Here is a 25,177-nt window from a genome sequence, read left to right as displayed (position 1 = left end):
CTGTAGCCATGAAGTGCTTTGAAAGGATGGTCATGGCTCACATCAACACCATTATCCCAGAAACCCTAGACCCACTCCAATTTGCATACCACCCCAACAGATCCACAGATGATGCAGTCTCTATTGCACTCCACACTGCCTTTTCCCACCTGGACAAAATGAACACCTATGTGAGAATGCTATTCATTGACTACAGCTCAGCATTCAACACCATAGTGCCCTCAAAGCTCATCAATCAGCTAAGGAACCTGGGAATAAACACCTTCCTCTGCAACTAGATCCTGGACTTCCTGACGGGGCGCCCCCAGGTGGTAAGGGTAGGTAACAACACATCCGCCACGCTGATCCTCAACACAGGGGCCCCTCAGGGGTGCGTGCTCAGCCCCCTCCTGTACTCCCTGTTCACTCATGACTGCACGGCCAGGCACGACTCCAACACCATCATTAAAATTGCAACAGTGGTAGGCCTGATCACCGACAACAATGAGACAGCCTATAGGGAGGAGGTCAGAGACCTGGCCATGTGGTGCCAGGACAACACCTTCTCCCTCAATGTGATCAAGACAAAGGAAATGATTGTGGACTACAGGAAAAAGAGGACCGAGCACACCCCCATTCTCATCGACGGGGCTGTAGTGGAGCAGGTTGAGAGCTTGAAGTTCCTTGGTGTCCACATCACCAACAAACTAACATGGTCCAAGCACACCAAGACAGTCGTGAAGCGGGCACAACAAAACCTATTCCCCCTCAGGAGACTGAAAAGATTTGGCATTGGTCTTCAGATCCTCAAAAGGTTCTACAGCTCACCATTGAGAGCATCCTGACTGGTTGCATCACTGCCTGGTATGGCAACTACTCTGCCTCTGACCGCAAGGCACTAGAGGGTAGTTTGAATGGCCCAGTACATCACTGGGGCCAAGCTTCCTGCCATCCAGGACCTCTATACCAGGCGGTGTCAGGGGAAGGCCCTGAAAATTGTCAAAGACTCCAGCCACCCCCTAGTCATAGACTGTTCTTTCTGCTACCACATGGCAAGCGGTACTGGAGCGCCAAGTCTAGGCCCAAGAGGCTTCTAAACAGCTTCTACCCCCAAGCCATAAGACTCCTGAACATCTAGTCAAATGGCTACCCAGACTTTGCCCCCCCCCCCCCCCCCTCTCCACACCACTGCCACTGTCTGTTGTCATCTATGTATAGTCACTTTAATTAACTGTACCTACATGTACATACTACCTCAACTAACCGGTGCCCCCACACATTGACTCTGTACCGGCACCCCTCTGTATATATTGTTGTTTTTTACTGCTCCTCTTTAATTACTTGTTCTTTTATTTTATTTTTGTATCTGTATTTTTTGAAACTGCGCGGTTGGTTAGGGGCTCGTAAGTAAGCATTTCACTGTAAGGTCTACACCTGTTATATTTGGCGCGTGTGACTAATAAAATTTGATTTGAAGCACATAGCCAAGACAACACAGGAGTGGCTTCGGGACAAGTGTATGAATGTCCTTGAGTGGCCCAGCCAGAGCCCGGACTTGAACCCCATCTAACATGTCTGGAGAGACCTGACAGAGCTTGAGAGGATCTGCAGAGCAGAATGGGAGAAACTCCCCAAATACAGGTGTGACAAGCTAGTAGCGTCATACCCAAGATGACTTGAGGCTGTAATTGCTGCCAAAGGTGCTTCAACAAAGTACTGAGTCAAGGGTCTAAATACTTATGTAAATGTGATATTTCCCTTTTAAAAAAAACACATTAATAAGCGAAAATTTCGCAAAACCTGTTTTTGCTATTTCATTAGAGGACAAAACGATTTAATCAATTTTAGAATAAAGCTGTAACGTAACAAAATGTGGGAAAAGTCAAGGGGTGTGAATACTTTCCATATGCACTGTATATACAGGTATATTGATGACTTTGTTGTTGTGAGCAGAAGTGATAGCTTGACATTCAATAAAAGTCTCTCTGCCCCTCTTCCTCTATCTGTCTGTGTTTTCCTTTCTCTTGATCTCTGCTTTAAGAGACACCACCATGCTCTCATCCTGACAGAGCATGTAAAACACATTTCTCTTTCAATAAAGAACCATTACAGTATCTCTCTCTCTCTCTCTCTCTCTCTCTCTCTCTCTCACACACACACACACATGCACACGCACGTACTCTCTATCGCTGTCTATCGGTTTCTCTCTCTCTTTTAGTGTGACAATTCTCTCTGGCTCACACACAAATCATCTGCTTCTCCTTCCTGCCACATCTGGCCTTGCTGTGCTGAATTCTGTTTTTGCATGGACACACACATACACACTGTGACACACACACACACACACACACACACACACACACACACACACACACACACACACACACACACACACACACACACACACACACACACACACACACACACACACACACCCTGCCACACCTGTCTGTGCTGTCCTCCCGTTTCTCACCCCTCTCTCTCCTATCCTCTCCTCTCTCCCTTGTCTCCCTGGTCTGTTTGGGTTGCCAGAGCCAGGCAGCCAGTGTCTGCCAGGAATCACAGCCCAGTTGGGGGAAGACTCTTTGAAGATTTCCCCCAGAAACCACAGAGTACAAGCTCTTTGTCTCTCAAATGGCAATTTTTCTGTCAGGGAAAGCTGTTCAGTTGGACCCATATTAAACATTGAATAAGTTTGTTTGTAAATGTTGTTTGTTCAAGAGTTTACTGTACTTTCAGATATTTTCTCACTTTTAAAGAGGCAGAACATATGCACAGTAAAATGAAGCTCAAAGACAGTCCATGATGGTAAAAGAGGTGATCCTGTCTGACCTGTTGCTAAAGATCATCTGTGGTCATTGTTCCTGCACATTGAATAGTATAAGATGATGTCATTTCCTACATGTCAGCCACCCTATTAGCTCCTCACTGAGTGGAGAGTCACTACCTAAGGATAGGGAGGGGGAACACACAGAGAGAGACATGCTCATCAAGTCTTCTTAATTGCTGAAGCTCTCTTTCACCCACACAGTGAGATAAGACCCACCGGAGGGGGATTCCATGGCCTGGAGAAACAATTCACAAACTCACACAAACTCACCGGGACGGGATAGATTTAGTGGGGAAAAATCCTGTCAGGGGGAGTTGAGTGGGCAGAAGTAGACACAGCCGTCCCGGGGCGTAGAAAGCCCCTAAAACCACCCGAGCACAGGAACACCCTCACCCCCTATCAGGTACCCTGGCAGTCTACCTACACATCCAGCTGCAGATGACTCAGAGCCTAGCCTACACATGCAAGCCCATGCATATATAAACTCTTACTGGTGGTTAAATATAGGATATTCTTCCCCATGTGTTAGGATTCAGGGACTTTTGACCCCCTGCCTACGCTGAGTTAACTCACACATGGAGGGGTCCAGAGGGGCCAGACTGCATCCCTCATCCATGTCTTGTCCACCCAACGCCCACGTCCCATACTGGGACTCATCCCACGTTCGCCTCTGTGAACAAACACACCAACTTCCCTGAGGGCTCAGAAACATAGAATCAACAACAGAGAGAGAGAGAGAGAGAGAGAGAGAGAGAGAGAGAGAGAGAGAGAGAGAGATGCAGTGGGAAAAGGGGGGGAAATGTAAGTTGTGTGTTTGTGAGGGAGGGAGGGTGAGAGAGGGTTGAGTTACTCACATCAAAGTTCCCCTGGGACCATGCTGACTTGCATTTCTCTCTTTTTTCTTCCTTCCTAAATTACTGTCTCCATCCTTCCATCCCTTTTTTACAGACGCCAAGAGACAGGAAATCTGTTAATATGCACAACAATTAAAGCCAGTCCTCTGTGGTAGGAGAGAGAGTGTTGCCAAAGTCCAAGTGTGTAGGTGTCATATCCACACACACATAGCCCCCGGGACACACATATAACTGCATGAATGCCACAAGTCAGCTCCATAAACATAAAGTTGACATATGAAACATAACTTAAAGATAATCTGGGGACCGACTCTGGCGTCTCACTTAAAGAGCCCATGCATGGGCCTGCACACTTAAAAGATGTACTGTATCTCTCTCCCTCTCTCTCTTTTGTTATGAGGATATCTCAACCGGTAAGCTTCAGCACTGTGAGACATGACTCAACGGCTCATCTCAATACTGAAAAGACTGGATCCTGTCCAGACCCCCTGCTATACTCTCTCTATGGGAAGGTGTTTGTCAGACGGTCTATAGCCAGCTGTGTTTAGGGGTGCATCAGGCCTGGGTCTTTTATTCAGTGTTGTGTGATCATTAACCCTGGGCTATATAATGGAAGAGGAAACAACATCCCTCATCTCCACAGTAAGAGGATACCTCGTTATGTATAATGTGTGTGTCTGTGCATGTGGCCCCCTGTGTGTGTCTGTATGCCTGTGTGTGTGTGATAATGGGATAGCGGCAAGGGTCAAATTAACCCCCTAAAGTAGGTGACATCATCCTTTCCAAACAGATCTGTCCATCCCTAAAAAAGCCCTGTCTTACCCACCGCTGCTCTAGCATTCCAGGGGCCCTGTCTCAATGCATTATACTTATCTACTCACATACTTAGTTGTTGGAATCGATACAGAATGTTTCAAATCCACATGGCTTGGGACAGGGTCTGTTGGTATTTTTATTTGGATTAACTCAAACATTTGCAATCTTACTGTAGTGTTTCACCAGACCAGCAGATACTAGGGACGTCCCCCCAGACAACTGTGACTGTGTGTTTGACAGGTGGATTTCCCTGAGTGAGCATCAAGTGAGGGAGTGGATGAGAACAACTTCACTGGATTACACCCAGCCTGTGTGTGTAATCCTCTCCCCTGTTCCTCTATACCAGATGAGAAGTATGAATGGACGAGATTGCAACTTCACTGGATTGAGAGCCCTCTCTCTTTCCCCTGTACATCAACACAGATTACAGAGCACTCAGAGGCCTCTCTTTCTCCCCCAGGTCTCCACTCAGGTCTCCTCTCCTCTCTGGATTCCCCAAGCACAGCAGCTCAGGCAGGCAGGGTATTGATCTAGCCTTAGCTCCATGTGTGTCTTGTCCCTGCATTGAGGAGCTGAGTTCTCCCTGTAGGATTGTACATATATATATATATGTATGTGTGTATGTATGTGTGTGTGTGAGTGCAGCGACAGACAGTGACAGAGAGTTGGAACGAACCGGGTCTATATATATAGACACACAAACACATCATGCACAGTATCTGTAAGTATTGAGGCTCCGGAATGGCGCAGTGGTCTAAGGCACTGCATCTCAGACCCTGGTTCAATTCCAGGCTGTATCACAACTGGCAGTGATTGGGAGTGCCATAGTGGGGCGCACAATTGGCCCAGCGTCGTTAGTGTTTGGCCGGGGTAGGCCGTCATAGCAAATAAGAATTTGTTCTTAACTGACTTGCCTTGTTAAATAACGGTTAAATAAAATACAAATACAAATAATAATAATAATAACTGTAGTCCCACAGAGGGAGAGATGGAAGAGGTGATCCACTCATCAGCTCTAAATGAGCACCAGATCGATAGGAAAGCCCTTGATCTTGCACTCATTCCTCTGTCCCTGGACATCACACAAAGAAATAGGGGAAAGAGCTGGGGAGGGGGGCAGCCACACACAGCACACTCTCACTCTGTAGAATAGACTGGGCCTATGGTTAGATATATATTTTCTGATCATCGCCATTAAGAGCTGTTGACTTACATTAGACACAGCGTTTTCTATAGAAGTAAAGAGGAACTGGCATCAAGGGCGTCGTTAAGGGGGGGAAAACATGAATGATTAATGTGCCCTAGCCTGGTAGGACCCCCTAAATGCTTAGATAATTAGTTGTTTATCATTTAAAAAATGTTAGACAAAAAAAATCTGTGATGAAAATTAAAACGTATAACCATAATCAGATCAGGCATCTCTACTCAACCACCCGTTTGTACCCCCCCCCCCCCCATAATGCACATGGTTGGATCCATTCTCCAGGACGATAAAAAAAAGATACCGCTGATCTGACAGTTGCTCCGGCATGTAGGCTAAGCATTGACGAGAGATAACCGGTATGCCCCCCTCAAAAAACGAAATAGGGTTTTCAGAAAAGGAAAGAAAGGAAACAGAGACCGCAAAATTATGGAGAAAAAAAATTACTCAATACGTTTTTTTTCTGGGAAGGATTTTAGTGGTAAGTCAGTGCAGACGGCCTGTCGAACTGAGTAGCCTAGCTAGCCAATATAGCTAGATTGATATCGTGGACTCACTCGGCTCGGTCAGAGCAGTAATTATTAACATGATGACGATGATAGCTACCAGCTATGGCTAACTAATTAGATATTATAGCTGTATTCCCCAATATTTGCTTGATATTTGTTAGCTAGTTAGACTAAAATAAAAACCTAACATGTAGCCTACCTATCCATACTGTAGATGTTACTACTACTAACGTTACCGCTGTAGGCAAAGATCCCAACGTGTCTACTACATGAAGTTGAAACAGCAGACCTTGGAGGTGGGGCAGGTGTTTTGTAGCAGAAGCAGCATAACTAGACCATTTTTAAATTGTACAGTTAGGCACATGATAACTTAGACACACTTAAATACGTATTCTATTTGATATGTATACTATTAAAAAATATTTCAGTAGTATATTTTTAGTATGGTAACCTTTTGTAAGAGCAAACATTAAACCTAAAATTCCCTTTGTTTACTCACTTCCTAGTGCCTAGAGAGCCCCAGGTAGGCAGAATCTCAGCAGAAAGCTGTCAGACAGACTGATGCAGGAAGAGGAGTTAAAGAGTAGCAGCAGTGCCAGTGAAGGAGTGACAGAAGAGACTGAACAAGCAAGTAATAAGGGAAAGGAAGAGTATGGACAGATTCAAAGTGAGGAAGATTAGATTTTAAATGATCCAGCACTGTGGCCAGAGAAATTACAAGACCATGAAAGAGAAGCTATTGTTTGCAGACTAGCCAACAGGTGTGGTGAGGAGACAGAACTGTATAAAATCATGCCCCCAGATTCAGAAGGCAAGCCATTCCCCAACTATTTACAGTACAGTAAGTCAGCAAACGGAACAGAAAAGGTGCAGAGAGACTGGCTTTTTTATATTGAGTGTAAAGGCATTATATTGCATTCCATGTGTTCTTTTTTCTCATGAGCAAAGTAAACCATCACCCAGTTCTCTGAATAGTAAGGATGGCTATAAGATATCATCAGTGAAATGGTGGAGAATGTATGACAAACTACCAGAGCATGAGGATGGTGTCTCACAAGAACTGTTACTTGAAATGGAAAAATCTGCAGCATACCGTAACAACAGGTATAGACAGTCAGCTGCAGTAACAAATTCAGTCAGAAATGTATAAAAACAGAGCACTTCTAGAAAGGATTTTGGATGTGACACTGTACTTAGCATCTAGGAATCTGCCATTCTGGGGGAATTCCCTCAATCTTGATGACGTGCATAATGGACATTACCTGGATTTACTGGAACTGTTGTCAAATTATGACCTGCTATTATGTGAGCACGACATAAAGAAAGGAGCATGACTGACTCATTACCTCAGCCCTGAGAGCCAAAACGTGTTCATAGGAATATGTGGTCAAAGGGTTTGGAAAACAATACTTTAATAGATTGCATCTTCTCTTTCATACTCGGTTATATGTGATGCAACTCCAGACATTTCCCATACTGAGCAAAATGTACACTGCTCAAAAAAATAAAGGGAACACTTAAACAACACAATGTAACTCCAAGTCAATCACACTTCTGTGAAATCAAACTGTCCACTTAGGAAGCAACACTGATTGACAATAAATTGCACATGCTGTTGTGCAAATGGAATAGACAACAGGTGGAAATTATAGGCAATTAGCAAGACACCCCCAATAAAGGAGTGGTTCTGTAGGTGGGGACCACAGACCACTTCTCAGTTCCTATGTTTCCTGGCTGATGTTTTGGTCACTTTTGAATGCTGGCAGTGCTTTCACTCTAGTGGTAGCATGAGACGGAGTCTACAACCCACACAAGTGGCTCAGGTAGTGCAGCTTATCCAGGATGGCACATCAATGCGAGCTGTGGCAAGAAGTTTTGCTGTGTCTGTCAGTGTAGTGTCCAGAGCATGGAGGCGCTACCAGGAGATGTGGAGGAGGCCGTAGGAGGGCAACAACCCAGCAGCAGGACCGCTACCTCCGCCTTTGTGCAAGGAGGAGCAGTAGAAGCACTGCCAGAGCCCTGCAAAATGATCTCCAGCAGGCCACAAATGTGCATGTGTCTGCTCAAACGGTCAGAAACGGACTCCATGAGGGTGGTATGAGGGCCCGACGTCCACAGGTGTGGGTTGTGCTTACAGCCCAACACCGTGCAGGACGTTTGGCATTTGCCAGAGAACATCAAGATTGGCAAATTCGCCACTGGCGCCCTGGCCCACAGATGAAAGCAGGTTCACACTGAGCACGTGACAGACGTGACAGAGTCTGGAGACGCCGTGGAGAACGTTCTGCTGCCTGCAACATCCTCCAGCATGACCGGTTTGGCGGTGGGTCAGTCATGGTGTGGGGTGGCATTTCTTTGGGGGGCCGCACAGCCCTCCATTTGCTCGCCAGAGGTAGCCTGACTGCCATTAGGTACCGAGATGAGATCCTCAGACCTCTTGTGAGACCATATGCTGGTGCGGTTGGCCCTAGGTTCCTCCTAATGCAAGACAATGCTAGACCTCATGTGGCTGGAGTGTGTCAGCAGTTCCTGCAAGAGGAAGGCATTGATGCTATGGACTGGCCCGCCCGTTCCCCAGACCTGAATCCAATTGAGCACATCTGGGACATCATGTCTCGCTCCATCCACCAACGCCACTTTGCACCACAGACTGTCCAGGAGTTGGCGGATGCTTTAGTCCAGGTCTGGGAGGAGATCCCTCAGGAGACCATCCGCCACCTCATCAGGAGCATGCCCAGGCGTTGTAGGGAGGTCATACAGGCACGTGGAGGCCACACACACTACTGAGCCTCATTTTGACTTGTTTTAAGGACATTACATCAAAGTTGAATCAGCCTGTAGTGTGGTTTTCCACTTTAATTTTGAGTGTGACTCCAAATCCAGACCTCCATGGGTTGATAAATTGGATTTCCATTGATTATTTTTGTGTGATTTTGTTGTCAGCACATTCAACTATGTAATGAAAAAAGTATTTAATAAGATTATTTATTTCATTCAGATCTAGGATGTGTTGTTTAAGTGTTCCCTTTATTTTTTTGAGCAGTATATTATTGGTGAGATATGTACACAAAGATAAAGTTCAGGGAACAGGTGAATGGGAAATAATTGAACGTTTTCTTGAATTGAAAGACTTTGCTAGAAAGACAGGCAGTGAAATTTCTGAAATGATTTTGAGTGCATTGGAAGGGCATGGTATTGACATAGCAGATTGCTGTGGTCAAGGCTATGATAATGGTGCAAATATGTCAGGGAAAGTGAAGGTAGTTCAGGCACACATACTGCAAAAGAATCCACTGGCCACATACACACCTTGTGACTCCCATACTCTTAATCTTGTGGTTATACATGCAGCTCAGTCGTGCCCAGAAGTATCAACCTTTTTTGGCTGTGTATCGTCTTTACAATCAGTTCAGTGCCAGCTCAGAATGATGGGCCATTCTCAAGGAAAAGACTGGCTGCTGTCTTAACCGCCTTTCAGGCACATGAAGGAGTGCGCGTATTGCTGCGGTCCGACCAGTGGCAACTCATTTACCGTCTATCATCAATGCCTTAGACATGCTTCTTGCCTCCTGCAGCCTCACAAACGAAGCCAAATCTGAGGAAAATGGTCTGAAAAGCTACTTCATGTCTTTCAAGGCAATCTTCCTTCTCACTTTCTGGGTAAAAGTTTTGCAGTGTATTGAGAATAGAAGCCTAATTATTCAGTCAGGAAATATTTCTCTGGACAATGAAGCAGCTGACATTGAGGCACTACAGGAAGAAATACAGGCTCTGCGTAATCAATGGGAATCTCTTCTGGCAGAAGCCTCCAATGTGGCAAATGAAATGAGTGTAACTACTCACTTTCACAGTGAACAGAGGAGCCGCCAGAAAAGAAGAAAACGTTTCCTTGATGAGACTGAAGATGAAATAGCAAATGAACAGAAGTCAGACACTGGATTTCGCAACAGTGTTTTATGTGGCTCTGGATAGTATAATCAGTCATTTGGACATGTGGTTCCACACGATTGCAGCTATATGCGAGGAGTTTTCACCAATACTTACACAAATTTGGTTTTGTAATTTTCCTAAATGTATCTTGCCACAAATTGAGAAACAAGTACTCCAAAGATCTCACAGATGGATTTGAAAATGAAGTGCGACATATAAAGAAGATATATGGTGCCACTTTTTCAGATGGTCTTCCTCCTGTAGAGCTCCTAAATGCCATCCACAAGATGCAGCTGCAGAGCATTTTTGGAGAGGTGTGCATTGCACTGCGAATCTTCTGTACAATACCTGTAACAGTTGCTGGAGGTGAACATGCCTTCAGTAAGCGGAAACTTATGAAGAACTATCTAAGATCTACAATGTGCCAAGACCGGTTGAACAGCCTTGCCATCCTTTCAACTGAAAACCAGTTAGCTAGAAAATTATACTTTAAAGACATAAATTAGTTTGCTCAGAAGGCTTGGCACTGGGCTCTTGGTGCAGTGTAACCTGAGTTTTATTTACAGGGAACAAACACAAGGACAAATGCCTTAACCTGTTCTACCCAACCCTGCCCGGGGATGGGCAAAATACTGTTTCAGAGTATTTTCTGCAATGGTTTATCTCCTGTTGAACTTACTCAGGAATGCCCACATAATGTCTTGACACTACAGTTGCAGTTTCACAGATGCTTGTTTTCTGTAGGTACCAGATTTATGCCTGCAGCTCACATAGTTCACAATTTATATTTTATTTTTGGTATGTTATTTAGGCATATATGTAGGAATTATGCATAGGGAAGAAGAGGGTTAGCCTTGTTTGTAAGAATTGGTTATACATTCTTTAATCTGAAATATGGACCATTGGTAATTTCTTCATTTGAACTGACTATAATACCATATATGAAAAAATAATTCACCAATTGTGTAGTTATTTATAATAAAGCATCATAAAAACCTCATGACACAGACCGCTTTTGGAACCAAAAATGTTTGCATTACTGTTAATATAGGCAAAGGATGAAGGTGGAAACTAGAATCTGCACAATTGTAGTATAGAGCAGGAGAAGCTTATAGTTAGTACATTTAATAACACATTGTTCAGTACGTTATTTTAATCTGAAACATTCTGATTTCTATGTTAGGGGCCCGGTAGTGTTTTTGGCAACGCCCAGGCATGTGATCAAGTAATAGCTGACTGGAACCTTCATTGGCAACAGAACATGATAGTGCAATTTTGTTTTGTTTTTATTGTAGATTGCGGTATCTAGTGGTTGATTTCGTGAAATGCAGCCTTACGGGTTTATATTTTCCCGCAAAAAAGTGACCTTTTGACGTGACCTACTTTGGAAAGATACGATGTTACAAACAAACTGTGAGAAATATATACAATGTAACGCCTGTATATCAAAGGTTCTGACCATCTAATACAACGCAGGCAGCAGGATGACTTAATTTCCCTATCAGTAGCCGTATTTGAGCATGAAAGCTGTAAACTTTAGTCATCTTTAATAATTTAAATAATATTGGCCGGCCAGATAATCTTCCTTATGGTACATATTTGATCCCCCCCATCGTAATCAGACAGTTGTCATGGATCAGCCTTGACGGGAAAGGAACCCAGAAGAGCCATGCGTCTTGTTTAGATGAAAAACCCAAACTAAAAGGCGGGATAATATACTCCTCCCACTGAGCAGTTTGTGAACACTTGTATTGCTCCAGGGCTGCGCTAGTGCAGCGATTTGTAAATCATTTGTAATTGTAGACAATGAGTCATCCATTGAAAACATGGTAGTAAGATCAGCATATTTTTTTCCTAAACTCAAATTTAGATTATCATTAGGTAAACTAGCCTATGTTACAAATGCTAAGCCTAAACCTACTATGGGAGAGTGTATTTGTTTGAGATCTCTGTTTTTGGCGAAATTACTTTGTACGTAAAATGATATTTGACCTATTGAATAGAAACAGTTTTGATTATGCGTACAAAAACATGTGTAAATCATAACAATGTCAAAGTGAACCACGAGGGCTGCGCTGAGTTTTACGTCGTCTTTAAGGTATAGTTTTAAAATGAGATGATTGCTGACAGATACAGGCAGGTGCTATAACGGAACCTCACGAAGGTGGCAAAACGACCAAAACAAAACCTAAAGTGAAAGTTCCTCAAAGGGCACATAATGGTGGCGAAGATGGCGAGCTGCGGAGCCACTTGTCACCTGGATGAAGGGTAAGCATCATAAATACATAGCAAAATAACGCCGAGGTTTAGAGCAGCCTATGATTGCATGAGGTTGCATTCACTGACAAAGGATACGCGCGGAAATGTTTTGTCTAATCCCGAAATAGCTGCTTTGTTGTTGCTTGCTACCCTCGCTGGATCTTAGTTCTCGATTTATAAAGAAACATTTAAGACCCCAAATAGTTGCAACCATGTAATTTGATGTAATTGAATACACAGATCCCAAAAAATGAAAGGAGGGGACGCCATGATCGCTTTGTAGAGCACATGATGCTCTGTTGACTGATCATAACACAAGCATGCCCATCGCCAAGCACTATGGCTATACCGCGATTTACATCTATAGAACGATGTTATTCTGTAGGCCTACCCAATGCAACAATAATGTTGGGTTTCTCAGTTAAAGCTTCTCTTTTAATTTGAAAGCAAAACCACTTGCATGTATCTAGCTTTGTTGGTATATGTATAGGAGTATATATGTACCAAAAGGTAGGTATAGATTAATCTTGAATTACATAGGCTATTGGGACTTTTTCCAGTGAAACTTAATAATCAAGGACATTTTTTTTTTTTTTTTTACCCATATCACTTTTATAACCACACGTGTTACTGCAATGGTGGTAATGTTTCGTACCGTAAAATGTAGTTGTATAAATGTAGAAAATGTTCTACATTGTCTCCTTCGTGTCGTAAATAATGAATAGTGTTTGTGTGATGAGTAACCATGAACCCGAGGGAAGTGAAACGTGAGAGATATGAATCGGGTGACTTGTATCCAAGGGGAACACTAGGCCTATCGTTCGTGTGGTTGTCTGGTTTCTATCACGCCAGAGGCTGCCTGAGAAACAAGACACGTTGGGCACCTTGCCACCATGCCACACCCTTTCGCCACTGACTGAAATAATCTGAGTTCAGGTTAGACAAGTCAACGCTCAGATCACTGAAGAGGTTTGAGTGTCACCGAAGTGCTGATTTATATAGATATTCTATTATACTGAACAAAAATGTAAATGCAACATGTAAAGTGTTGGTCCTATGTTTCATGAGCTGAAATAAAAGATCCCAGAAATGTCCATGCGCACAAAAAGCTAATTTCTCTAATTTTCTGCACAAATTTGTTTACATCCCTGTTAGTGTGCATTTCTCCATTACCAAGACAATCAATCCACCTGACAGGTGTGGCATATAAAGAAGCTGATTAAAAAGCATGATCATTACACAGGTTCACCTTGTGCTGGGGACAATTTAGTGGCCATTCTAAAATGTGCAGTTTTGTCACACAACACAATGCCTCAAGTTTTGAGTGAGTTTGCAATTGGCATGCTGACTGCAGGAATGTCCACCAGAGCTGTTGTCAGAGAATTGAATGTTAATTCCTCTACCATAAGCTGCCTCAAACGTAGTTTTAGAGAATTTGGCAGTACGTTCAACCGGCCTCACAACCACACACCATGTGTAACCACGCCAGCCCAGGACCTCCACACCTGGCTTCTTCACCTGTGGGATCGTCTGAGACCAGCCACCCGGACAGCTGATGAAACTGAGGAGTATTTCTGTTTGTAGTAAAGCCCTTTTGTGTGGAAAAACTAATTCTTATTGGCTGGGCTGGCTCCCAAGTGGATGGCCCTATGTGTAACCGATGTGAAATGGCTAGCTAGTTAGCGGTGGTGCGCGCTAATAGCGTTTCAATTGGTGATGTCACTCGCTCTGAGACCTGAAGTAGTTGTTCCCCTTGCTCCAATGCAAGGGCCGTGGCTTTTGTGGCGCGATGGGTAACGATGCTTTGTGGGTGTCAGTTGTTGATGTGTGCAGAGGGTCCCTGGGTCAAGCCCAGGTTGGGGAGAGGGACGGAAGCTACATATGCCACCCCAGGCCCACCTATGACTGCACCCTTGCCCAGTCATGTAAAATCTGTAGATTAAGGCCTAATTAATTTATTTCAGTTGACTGATTTCCTTATATGAACTGTAACTCAGTAAATCTTTGAAATTATTGCATGTTGCATATCTTTTTGTTCAGTATACTTAAAAAGAAAATGCACAATACCTGCAGAATATATGACCCCTCATAAAAGCATAACTTTTCCCCCCCAGACTTATTGACAGTTTCGTGTATCATTAATGCTGTTGCATTAATGGTGTATGATATGTTAACCTACTGAGGTGCGCAAGGCTGAATTGGAGCTGTTACATAAACTACAACACCAGCACTAACTGACTATTGCCTATCTCTTGTTCACAGGCTTTCAGTGTGTTCATGTTAGGCTGTAGGAAATATGCAAAAAACTGGTATGCACCACAGAGACAGAAGTGAGAGAGAAAAGGAAGGGGGAGTTGTTTTGTATGAACATGAGTGGGAGAGAAGTAAGAGATGGTGAGAGGCCAGGGTTGAATAGCGGGCAGAGATAAAGAAAGAGAGGGTAGAAAAATAATAGACAGAGAGGGCAGAGTACATGTGTGAATATGACTGCCATGGAAACGTATAACAATTGTGTTGTGATACAGAAACCTGTTGGCTGAACGAACATTGACCTTGAAAAGTAAACAGCCTTTCCTGTACATCTGCCTTGAGTACAGTGAGGATGAGGACCACTGGCTTATCAGGTTTCATTAAATCTTCGATACACAGTACTAGAAATAGCCTACAATTCAATCATTGTTTTAGGACCTTATCTGCAGTTACCATGCACAGTTATCATGATTCATTTACATTCTTAATATCAAAGAGGTCATGAAAACATGGCAACTTAGCAAAGTGTTTCTACTGTATTCCTCATCTCTTCTGGGGTAAAGCACTAAAGACTACACTTGAGTCAACTCTCGCTTTTGATCACCTAAAGGGCAGTATTTTTACGATCGAGAAAAATAAGAAAAAATACTGTTGACCTTGTTCCCTGCGCATGCTGAACGTGTTCTTCTTGAGAGGTTGGCACTATGACCAATGCACTTTCTATTATCACTAGCTCTACACTGAGCCCCTGGGCGGCAGGCGCACATAGACGTGTTCACACAAGTCACAGACTGAATCAACAAGTGGCACGCTTTGTCTGAGTCTGAGAGACAACTTCTGGATGATACACATTATTATGGGTTATATAAACTTGTAACACTGCTGACTACAAAACCCTTCCATATGATCAACTTTTGGTGTTCTCTGGTACTGTCTCTTTAAGAATTTACGGTTTAGAATCACAGGCACTATTATCGGCCAGTACCTTTCCATGGCTTTGCAGTACCAGCCGTGCAACATTAGTGTGTAAAACTGGGTCAGGATGTAGGGGGTGGGGATTCCACACCACACTGGAGGATGGGCTGGTGTCATGAATTTGAGATTTTGGCAGCCCTTTCTGTTTTTGTGCCTCAGTTGAATGAGCGTGTGAGTGTATATCAGAGAGAGGAAGTGCAGACACAGATGGGTCTGCAGCTGGACAGTTCAGCTCCACCCCCTCTCCTCCACACCCCTAATCCCCTCCCCCACTGGTCCATAAACTGAAGCTGTATTCTCTTAACTCCAGGATTTTGATAATGTCTTGGCATGCCCTTATCATTCCCTTTCTCTTTTAACCTACAGAGATGGAGACATCCCTGCCCCTGACCAGAAGGGTAAGCACCGTTCGATCTTGGTTTGTGCATGACATGTTTTGCTTTGTCTCATGTGGCAAAAAGTCTTGAATGAATGTAATCTGAAATGAGTCCAGCAGATGGCAGTCAACACCAGTAAAAAATATCTGTGTGTCTGGTGTATATTGGGCTGATTTAAAGCAGGCTGTCAGAGAGTAGACGGAGTGGATGTTAGATGAGGCAGATAGGAGGCATATGAGGACACATATGGAGGGAGGGAGGGAGAGAGAGCGACAGATGTATTTATTTTACCTTTATTTAACTAGGCAAGTCAGTTAGAACAAATTCTTATTTACCATGATGGTAAACTCTAACCCGGACGACGCTGGGCCAACTGTGCACCGCCCTATGGGACTCCCAATCACAGCCGGTTGTGATACAGCCTGGAATCGAACCAGGGTCTGTAGTGAAGCCTCTAGCAATGAGATGTAGTGCCTTAGACCGCTGCGCCACTTGGGAGCCCAAAGAGAGAGGAGAGAGAGACCTGGCTGGTTCTCAGTCTGAGGTGAGGCTCCTTGCCCCAGTAAGGGGCAAGGAGCCTCACCTGTCCTTTCTGGGGCAGGGAGCCTCACCTCCGACTGAGAACCAGCCAGGTCTCTCTCTCCTCTCTCTTTGGGCTTCTGAGTGGCGCAGCGGGGCTTCCTCTCTGCCAATGCCAGGCTCTCAGCAAGAAGGCCTATCCCACACTCACTCCTGCTGGGTACAGATAGCAAACAGTCCCCCTGCCCCTGGAGTCAAAACCATTTGCTTTTGAGAAATGGTTTCACCAAAGCTGTGTTGTATTCATTATGTATCTCATAGCTTATTTTCAAAGATGCATTACAAAATCCAACAAAAATCACAATTATGACCATTTGCATGTCAATTAATCATTACCCATAATCATCACAGCCCTACTTTAGATGCACTTACATTATGAAGCATACCAGTTAATAAGTCATTCTGAATTTCTGAATGAGAGTATCTGCTTCTGTAAATGACTAAAATGAAAGTGCAAACAGTTACAGCACTGACACAGGGGCCCTCAGCACTATACATAGGAAAACCACAGACATCACTGAATTACAATACGCTCATGTACATACTGTATACAGTGTGCATTCATATAAATTAGTGAGTAATCAGAGTGGAAGTTTCAGATGAGCAATGTAGTGTGACGTGAGTGAAGAGGGTTTACGCTGATGAGCTCATCAGAGTTAACTTAGTCACAGTTTGACAGCAGAAGTGTAACGTTTTGATAAGTCAGACAGTAAATAAGAGGCTCCAAAACGATAATGTATGACAATTTTCTCAGTAATATGCCTATGTTAGGGTAGACATGAGTAGAGACTCTCAGATCCCCCTTCTAGGTCTTGTCAGAAAGCTCTCAGGGGATGGGCTGGTGTCGTTTGGGGCTGGTCCTACAGAGGGCCAGTCCCCAGGGGTTACTGTAAACCTCTGCATTATGGGTAAAGTGGGGTGGAAAGATGGAGGGAGGAGAGTTCCTAATCCCATATTAACCCCTTACCCAAGACACCTCTAATGAAACTTCTGTTGTTCCAGGTAATCCAGACAACAGTGGCTCAGGTAGGCACACCGTTGCAGTATATTTCTATGTTCCTTGTATCAAAATCCTTATAGAAATCCCCACACACACAAACACACACATCGTCCTCTCTGTGAACACTACTCAAACAGAACTCTAATGGTCTCTGAACTGCTTTAGGCCTATAGAACCCCCCCCAAGTCATTTTTGAACTACCAATCAATTTCCCTCACCCCTCTCTGTTTGAAAGTACATTTAGAATGAGAAAGTTTTGAAAGTTCATCCCTCCATGTCTTATGGATTTTTTTCTGACAGACAATGCAGGGACATCTACAGAGGAGAGTTCTGAAGAAGAGGAGGAGGAGGAGGAGGAGGAGGAGGATTCTGGTGAGCGGCTGCTAGAGCACAAAATCTCTCCATCACAGTATGAATCTTCAGGCTTTATCCCATCCTCTAACATAACCTTCTCTTATTGTCTTTTGCCAGACGGCTCTGCTGAGAAAGGAGGAGGTGAGAAAAACACAGCCTCATTCTCTCAGCTTAATCAAAAATAATTTCCAAACGGTGACGATACATGGTCACACCAGCACCTGGCTTGTTTGGATTTTTTTTTTTTTTTTTATAATTGTATTCTTTTTTTGGCTTGTCCCAACAGAATCGGAGGAACCTGACGTTGAGGAGTCCTGTAATGGTGAGTGGGAACTATAGCACAATGCCTTAGAGTACACCTGCTTCATGGTGCCTCTGTAATACAGATGAATAGGCTCTTTCACCTCAGAATGACCTGAGTAGAATGCTTGCTCCTCTCCCCCAACGTCCTTCATGGAGAGTAACGTCTCTCTCCGCAGAATCGGAGTCGGCTCCTCAAGCTGATGCAGAGGTTTCCCTTGCTAAAGGTATCCTCAGTTTAACAAAAGTCATTCTACTATCAAGTGTTTAGCTTCTTCCACTTAAGGCCTAAATATTGTAGACAAAGGAGATTGTAATGGTTGAAAGGCTAGAGAGAGGATATTTGGGTTCATTCATAGGTTAATGAAAATGTGTCTGCAAATCAAAGTCTGAGAGGTAGAGTATTCCCCAAGAGGGAGTGCCTAGTTTGACCGTTGACCTCTCCTTTGTCAGATGTGCCCTCCAAGACATGTGAAAAATGCAAGGCTGTCCAGCAGGTGAGCACATTTTTTGGATTGTGGAATTGAATGGTAATTGTGTAATAAAGCTTCAGAGACGTACAGTATGGCTGTAGACTCACTAGAGGAACAGGGGCTAATCTTAGGACCATGTCTGTTTCTCAATCAGAGTCAAGGCAATGATCTGGTTACTCCTAGGAAGATCTCTAAAGGACGCCTACAGTGAGTGTACCTCTTCTACCTGTAGCCTTGTTCCATCTCTTTCTCACTCAGCCTCTCCTACTCTCGCTCTTTTTTCCTCCATCTCTAAATCTCTCTGGTTCTGTGTGTCAGGGTGCAGCTGGAGGGAGAGGGGGCATATCAGTGCTCCGTCACCGGCCTGGTGTTTGAGGTGTCGGGGAGAGTCCTGATCCGCTACTCGGTCCTGTCCTGGTCCAAGTTCGGCATGTTCCTCGGGGACTCCTGGAGGTTCGCTGGGCCCATCTTCAACGTGGACTGTGTCAACAGCCCCTCGTCCATCCTCACCTCCATCCAGTTCCCTCACTCCCTCTGCCTCGCTGACCCCGACAGTGAAATGACCTTCAGTGTCCTGCATATGAAGGACAGCTGTCCGGTGATCGAGCCCTCGGTAGACCACTCTGGCAGCCATGTAAAGTGGCGTGTGTCGTCCCTGTCCCCGGTGGGGCCCATTGTCCAGAGCAGCAAGCCTGTAGAGCACCACGGGGTGGTCCTGGTGTATAAGGAACTGGCTCTGAACAACTCCTACTCCTTTCGCATCTACCTGGCCACCAACAACTCCTCCGACATTAAGGTGAGATGGACACAGGGTGGGTGTGGATCATTACTGTAGCATGTTACTGAGTCAGAGCAAAGAGGTGAACACGGTCAGACAGATTGTAATGCCCACTGGCCTGACTTCCTGGCACTCTGTGCCTCTCTCACTATGGTCTCTACTGAGGGAAGTCACATTGGAAGTCTGCGGTGTGTGTGTGCGCGTGCGTGGTGATCAAGATGAGTTCATTTGTCACTGTATCAGGGCATTGGTGCGTATTAATGAACACAAATGATTGTGTATTGATTTGTGTATCTGTATCTAGGAACAACTCCGATGGAAACCCCAATCCTAATACATTAAATCTGAAGCTAGCCCAGTGGGCAACACTGGTTAAAATGACAATGTTTCGCCAACTGGTAGGGTTAGATTGGGATAGTAACACCATGTTATATCAAATACAGACCACAGTGAATTCTTTGGTCACGTCACCTAGTTCCTGAAATGTGGTTTAAGCTCTGGTAGTGTGTAGTAGTATCAGTGGTGAGGGAAATGACTGAGCTCAACAGAGACCCACATTAGAGCACTCAGCTTCAGAACAGCCCATTTAACCCTACCTTACTGGCCAGGGAAAGGAGTTGTTGACCGTTAGTCAACAATGAGAAAGATCATCCCATCACACACCAAACTGACTATGGAAAGCATCTCCCTCAACCAGCTCCCAGGTTTCCTGACCAGGGAATAGACCCCCCCCCCCCCATTATTGGAATCCATCACTTACCTACAGTATGGTAAATCACTGGTTCTCTTCTATCTATTCCTCTATTTTACTGTCTCTCTGCCTCTTTCTCCCCCTCTACCACCCCTCACTCCAGGACATAGGGAAGGAGGTGCGTTGCTCCAAGAGGCGTTACCTGAAGGTAGAGAAGCCACCCACCTGTAAGCTGGATGAGAGTAGGTACCGCCTCATGAGTGAACCAGAGGGAGACATCAGCCCTGCGGTGAGGGTTCATTCACCAATTACTGCATAACCAGTAAGCACTGACCTATGTACTGTCCACTGAGTGTACAAAACATTAAGAACACCTTCCTAATATTGAGTTGTACCCCCTTTTGCCCTCAGAACAGCCTCAATTCGTCGGGGCATGGACTCTACAAGGTGTCAAAGTATTCCACAGGGATGTTGGCCCATGTTGATTCCAATGCTTCCCACAGTTGTGTCAAGTTGGCTGGATGTTCTTTGGGTAGTGGACCATTCTTGATACACACGGGAAACTGTTGAGCATGAAAAACCCAGTAGCGTTGCAGTTCTCAACACAAACTGGTGTGCCTGGCACCTACAACCATACCCTGTTCAAAGGCACTTCATTCTTTTGTCTTGCTCATTGACCCTCTGAATGGCACACATACACAACCCATGCCTATTGTCTCAAGGCTTAAAAATCCTTCTTCAACCTGTCTCCTCCCCTTCATCTACACTGATTTTAGTAGATTTTGTTAACTCAAACTGACACAACGACAAGGTTCCAGTTGAACAACTTTTATTTCTATGTATTTTCACAGTACATAGTCGCCATCACACTCAGGCCAGGTCCATCTCCAAAGAGACTGCTGCGCAAGCGTACTAATAACAGAGTGATAGCACCGTAATAACAGAAATATAGGGATACTTAAAACATGTATTTAACAGCTGACATCAATAAGGGATAACAGCTTTCACCTGGATTCACCTGGTCAGTCTATGTCATGGAAAGAGCAGGTGTTCTTAATGTTTTGTATACTTAGTGTATGTATGTACTATGTGTGTGTATTCATATGTCTGTGTGTGTGTGGTGTCCTGCAGGACTTGCCGTTCACGCTGGCCGTGACTAAATTGAAGGGATATTTTGAGGCGTTCTTTGAGCAGCCCCCTCCCTTCAAGCTCTCCCTCATAGAGACCGAGTCCGACCAGACTGTGTGGTCAGCCACCATCAGAGAAGGTACGTACACACCTGTCTTGTCTGTAATGTGTTGTGAGTGAAGGTGCAGGACATTCATTTGTCTTCCTCTCAGGTGACTGTGTGGACAATGCAGTTGAAAAACCAAGGAAACGGACAGATAGTAAGTTTGTCATTTTTGTTTGCCCCCTCTCAATATTGGCATCAATAGTTCACTTTATTCCAGTGTATGTTCTAGATATCTACTTGTCTGTACACAAGCAATTTTCATCCATCATTAAAAGTAGCTTTTGATTGACAGTGATTTTCTCCTCTTCTGTAGGCAGGAAGAGAAGCACCAGCACATCAGAGGAAGAGATGACCAATAAGAGACCTCGATGCGCAGATGAGTCAGGTGATGGTTTGAACACATCCAATGTGTCATTTGCTGTTATTACTGTGGCCTTATTCATGTTGAGTTGCTGTTCAGAATTAAAAGTCTGACGTTCCTCTGTTGTCCCCAGACGGAGTGCGGACAGTGCAGGTCCCAGACGTGTTGTCCAAGCAGCTGATGCAGGTGGCTAAGCGGCTGGGGAAGGAGTGGAAGCAGGTGGCTATCGGTTGCCTGGACCTGTCCTCCAAAGAGCTGGACGATATTCAGGCCAGTGAGGAGGATGTCATCATGCAGAGGTACAGTAGATAGATATAGTATCTGCACCCTTAAAACTCAACTTTATATTACTTGCCAGCCATTATTTTTGGGGTTTCTAATTGAAGCATTCCTTGCATAACCAATTATACAATAATTGTACAATAACCTACTTTCTTTTCATATTTTTGGTGAAGATTTATTTTTTAGATAATGTGACCTCCGTTTGTCTTGTGTTTCAGGTTTAAGGTATTGGAGCGCTGGAAGACTAGCAGACCAAAGGGTCAAGCCACTGTCGCTCACCTCTTGAGGAGCCTACAGGAGTTGGATGACCTGCCCAATGAGGTCCACCAGACACTGCAAGGTTAGAGACACACCAGTGGAGGCTGCTGCGGGGAGAACAGCTCATAATATTGGCTGGAATAGAGCAAATGGAATGGCATCAAATACATGGAAACTATGTGTTTGATGTATTTGATACCATTCCACCTATTCCGCTCCAGCCATTACCACGAGCCCATCCTCCCCAATTAAGGTGCCACCATCCTCCTGTGAGACACATTAGACTAGAGCCACGCACACTCACTGACCTGTCTGCACACACACATTTGTACTCATGCTTGTCTCCTAACTTACACCAATTTCTGTCTCTCTTTCTGTCTGTCTGTCTCTGTCTGTGTTCTCTTCAGATATGATGGACAATAAAGCTGCCAAATGACATATCTTTAGCCTCCCTAGGTCCCTGCCTTTCCGCAGCCCTGTCGTCAATAAGACAGAGAGACAATGGGTGAGAGACGTTTGAACTCTTGACTTGAAGACAGAAATCTCTCTACTTTATGCTGTATGGCTGGGGTACTCAACTCTTACCTTATGAGGTCCGGAGCCGTCTGGTTTTCTGTTCTACCTGATCATTAATTGCACACACCTGGTGACTCACGTTTAAATCAGTCCCTGATTAGAGGGGAACAGTGACAAAATTCAGTGGAACTGGCTTCAAGGTTCAGAGTTGAGTTTGAGGGCTGTATGGAGTAGGATTAATGTTTTCTCTAGACCAGATATGGGAAACTCCAGTCCTCAGGGGCGTGATTGGTGACACACTTTCCCCCCATCCCTAGCAAATACAGCTGATTAAACTAATTGCATTCTAAATGGAAGATCATAATTAGTTGATTATTGGAGTCCGGTGTGTTAGCTCAGGCAAAAGTGTGACACCAATCCAGCCCCTGAGGACTGGAGTTGCCTGTCCTTGCTCTAGAGGCTGATCTAAGGTCAGCTTTGCATACCTCCTTCATAAATTGAGGATTTGAGGAGGGTACATTGATCCTAGATCAGAAGCATTATGTGTCCCGGCACCCCAGCCTAGCACTGTCACCCCCTCTCAGCCCAAGACAATTGCCTTCAACTGAAATGTTTGATTCCTGCAGACCTGGATGCTGGATCTAGAGAACTTTGTGCCCCACCTAGTAGTGATTAGTAGTGGGAAACCCTGGCTTTTCACCCCTCCCGTTCTCTCAGGATTACAACAGGAGTTCAACAAAGACAATTTCACCAAAGCCTTTAATCTTGAAGGGTCATTCTCTTAGATGTTCACAAATGGTCCATTACCCTAGAATAATGCAGAGAGGTACCTGAAGCTGTACCCCAAACAGCCAGGAGCTAATGCTATGACCCGCGGAGCAGAGAAGACTTGTAATGTCATAGATGAGCTCTGGGAAATAGGTAGCTAAAGTGTAGCCAGTAACAGACATGGTGCTGCAGTATGGAAACTGCTGACAAACTTATGGGGAGTTGTATATTTTGTATTTTGATATGTCATTCAAGGCATTACCACTTACTTAATCATGGAATTGGACCAACTACTCAAGGAGTGTAGCTGTACTTTTTATACTGTGTACATATTTTCTCTGTATTTAAACTATGCTGTGATTGTTTTTATTTTTGTACAGTTTGTGTTTGTTAGTTTTTATGTGTGATGACCAAATTGAGCCTGTCAAACTTAGTGGTGATAGCTAAGCTTCATCTCAGAGAAAAGATTGGTCATATTTACTTTTGTTTAGCCTGAATCGGGTCCATTCTGTAGCCTGGAAATCACGCTCAGTGCATTTGAACATGGTGGGATTGAATGAATTCCAGAAACCACTCATTTAGGAGAGTAACTCATTTTAAACACCTTTCAAAAGGGATGTCACTGTTGCCGATACTGGGACCCAAATACCTCAGGGAGAGTAACAACAATTAACTGTTGAAATTATGAATGGGAAAACCACAAGTCAAGTGGTAAATTGGGTATTGGATGACATTTGCAAGTGTGTACATATGTTTACACTCAGAGTGATCTCTCAAAGTCCATCATTTAATATTCCAGTCCTTACATGTGCACTTCTATAATGTTACACTTCAGGTATGGGCCTTCGTAGGGCTCTGTGTACGGTGCCTAAGATTACAAATCTTGGACTGAATAAAATCTTTTTTTTTTGGAAAGTTGAATTTCATTTATTTCATTGCAAATAGTTTTCAGCTAGTAGAGGTAGGCCTACTGCTTGGAGGTCTTCATGACTGTTAGTAAACACAAATGTATCATTAAGTCATAGCCTACAGGTTCAGTGGCCTTTACAGAATTGCTTGACTAATAATGACCATGCCAAGTTGGGAACCAACAGGACCCTGAACAGCTTCCACCCCCAAGCTATAAGACTGCTAAATAGTTAACCAATAGCCAGGAATATCTGCATTTGCCCTTTTTGCACTAACATGACATACACTGCTGTTGTTTTATCTATCCTGTTGCCTAGTCACTTTATCCCTACCTATATGTACATATTTACCTCAATTACCTTGTACCCCTTCACATTGACTATGTACTTGTTCCTTGTGTTATTTTTCTATTCATTTTTCAAAAATACATTCTCTGCATTGTTAGAAAGGGCCCATTGTCACGTTCGTCGTAAGGATTAGACCAAAACGCAGCGGGAATGTGAATACTCATCTTCTTTATTCAGAAGAAAACCAAAATAAACACTTAATACAAAACAACGACGAGAAACCAGTCCTGTGAGACATACAGCTACACATGGAACAACTACCCACAAAAACCCATGAAAAAACACCCCTACTAAATAGGACCTTCAATTAGAGGCAACGAGGAACAGCTGCCTCCAATTGAAGGTCA

General features: G+C 44.2%; 1 protein-coding gene across 2 annotated transcripts; it reads left to right on the top strand.

Moving 5' to 3' along the window:
• Positions 1-11,877: 11,877 nt before the first annotated feature.
• si:dkeyp-97b10.3 (uncharacterized) lies at positions 11,878-24,489 on the top strand. Of its 2 annotated transcripts, XM_014214254.3 has the most exons (17): positions 11,878-12,387; positions 15,970-16,001; positions 17,562-17,585; positions 17,860-17,931; positions 18,031-18,054; positions 18,200-18,235; positions 18,393-18,440; positions 18,667-18,710; positions 18,841-18,893; positions 19,005-19,482; positions 20,319-20,444; positions 21,287-21,422; positions 21,496-21,543; positions 21,703-21,774; positions 21,884-22,049; positions 22,251-22,372; positions 22,698-24,489. In XM_014214254.3, exons 1-17 carry the CDS (start codon positions 12,338-12,340, stop codon positions 22,724-22,726), a joined length of 1,560 nt encoding a protein of 519 aa, XP_014069729.3. In that variant the 5' UTR covers positions 11,878-12,337; the 3' UTR covers positions 22,727-24,489. The 2 variants fall into 2 exon arrangements, with proteins under 2 accessions (XP_014069729.3, XP_082812417.1); XM_082956291.1 differs by lacking the exon at positions 18,393-18,440.
• Positions 24,490-25,177: the final 688 nt, after the last annotated feature.

This window comes from Salmo salar, chromosome 09 (assembly GCF_965601325.2).
Source record: "Salmo salar chromosome 09, fSalSal1, whole genome shotgun sequence".
In the NCBI taxonomy this organism is placed as follows: Eukaryota; Metazoa; Chordata; class Actinopteri; order Salmoniformes; family Salmonidae; genus Salmo; species Salmo salar.
The sequence above is the reverse complement of the archived record's forward strand: the minus strand, read 5'-3'. Positions and strand labels throughout refer to the sequence as shown.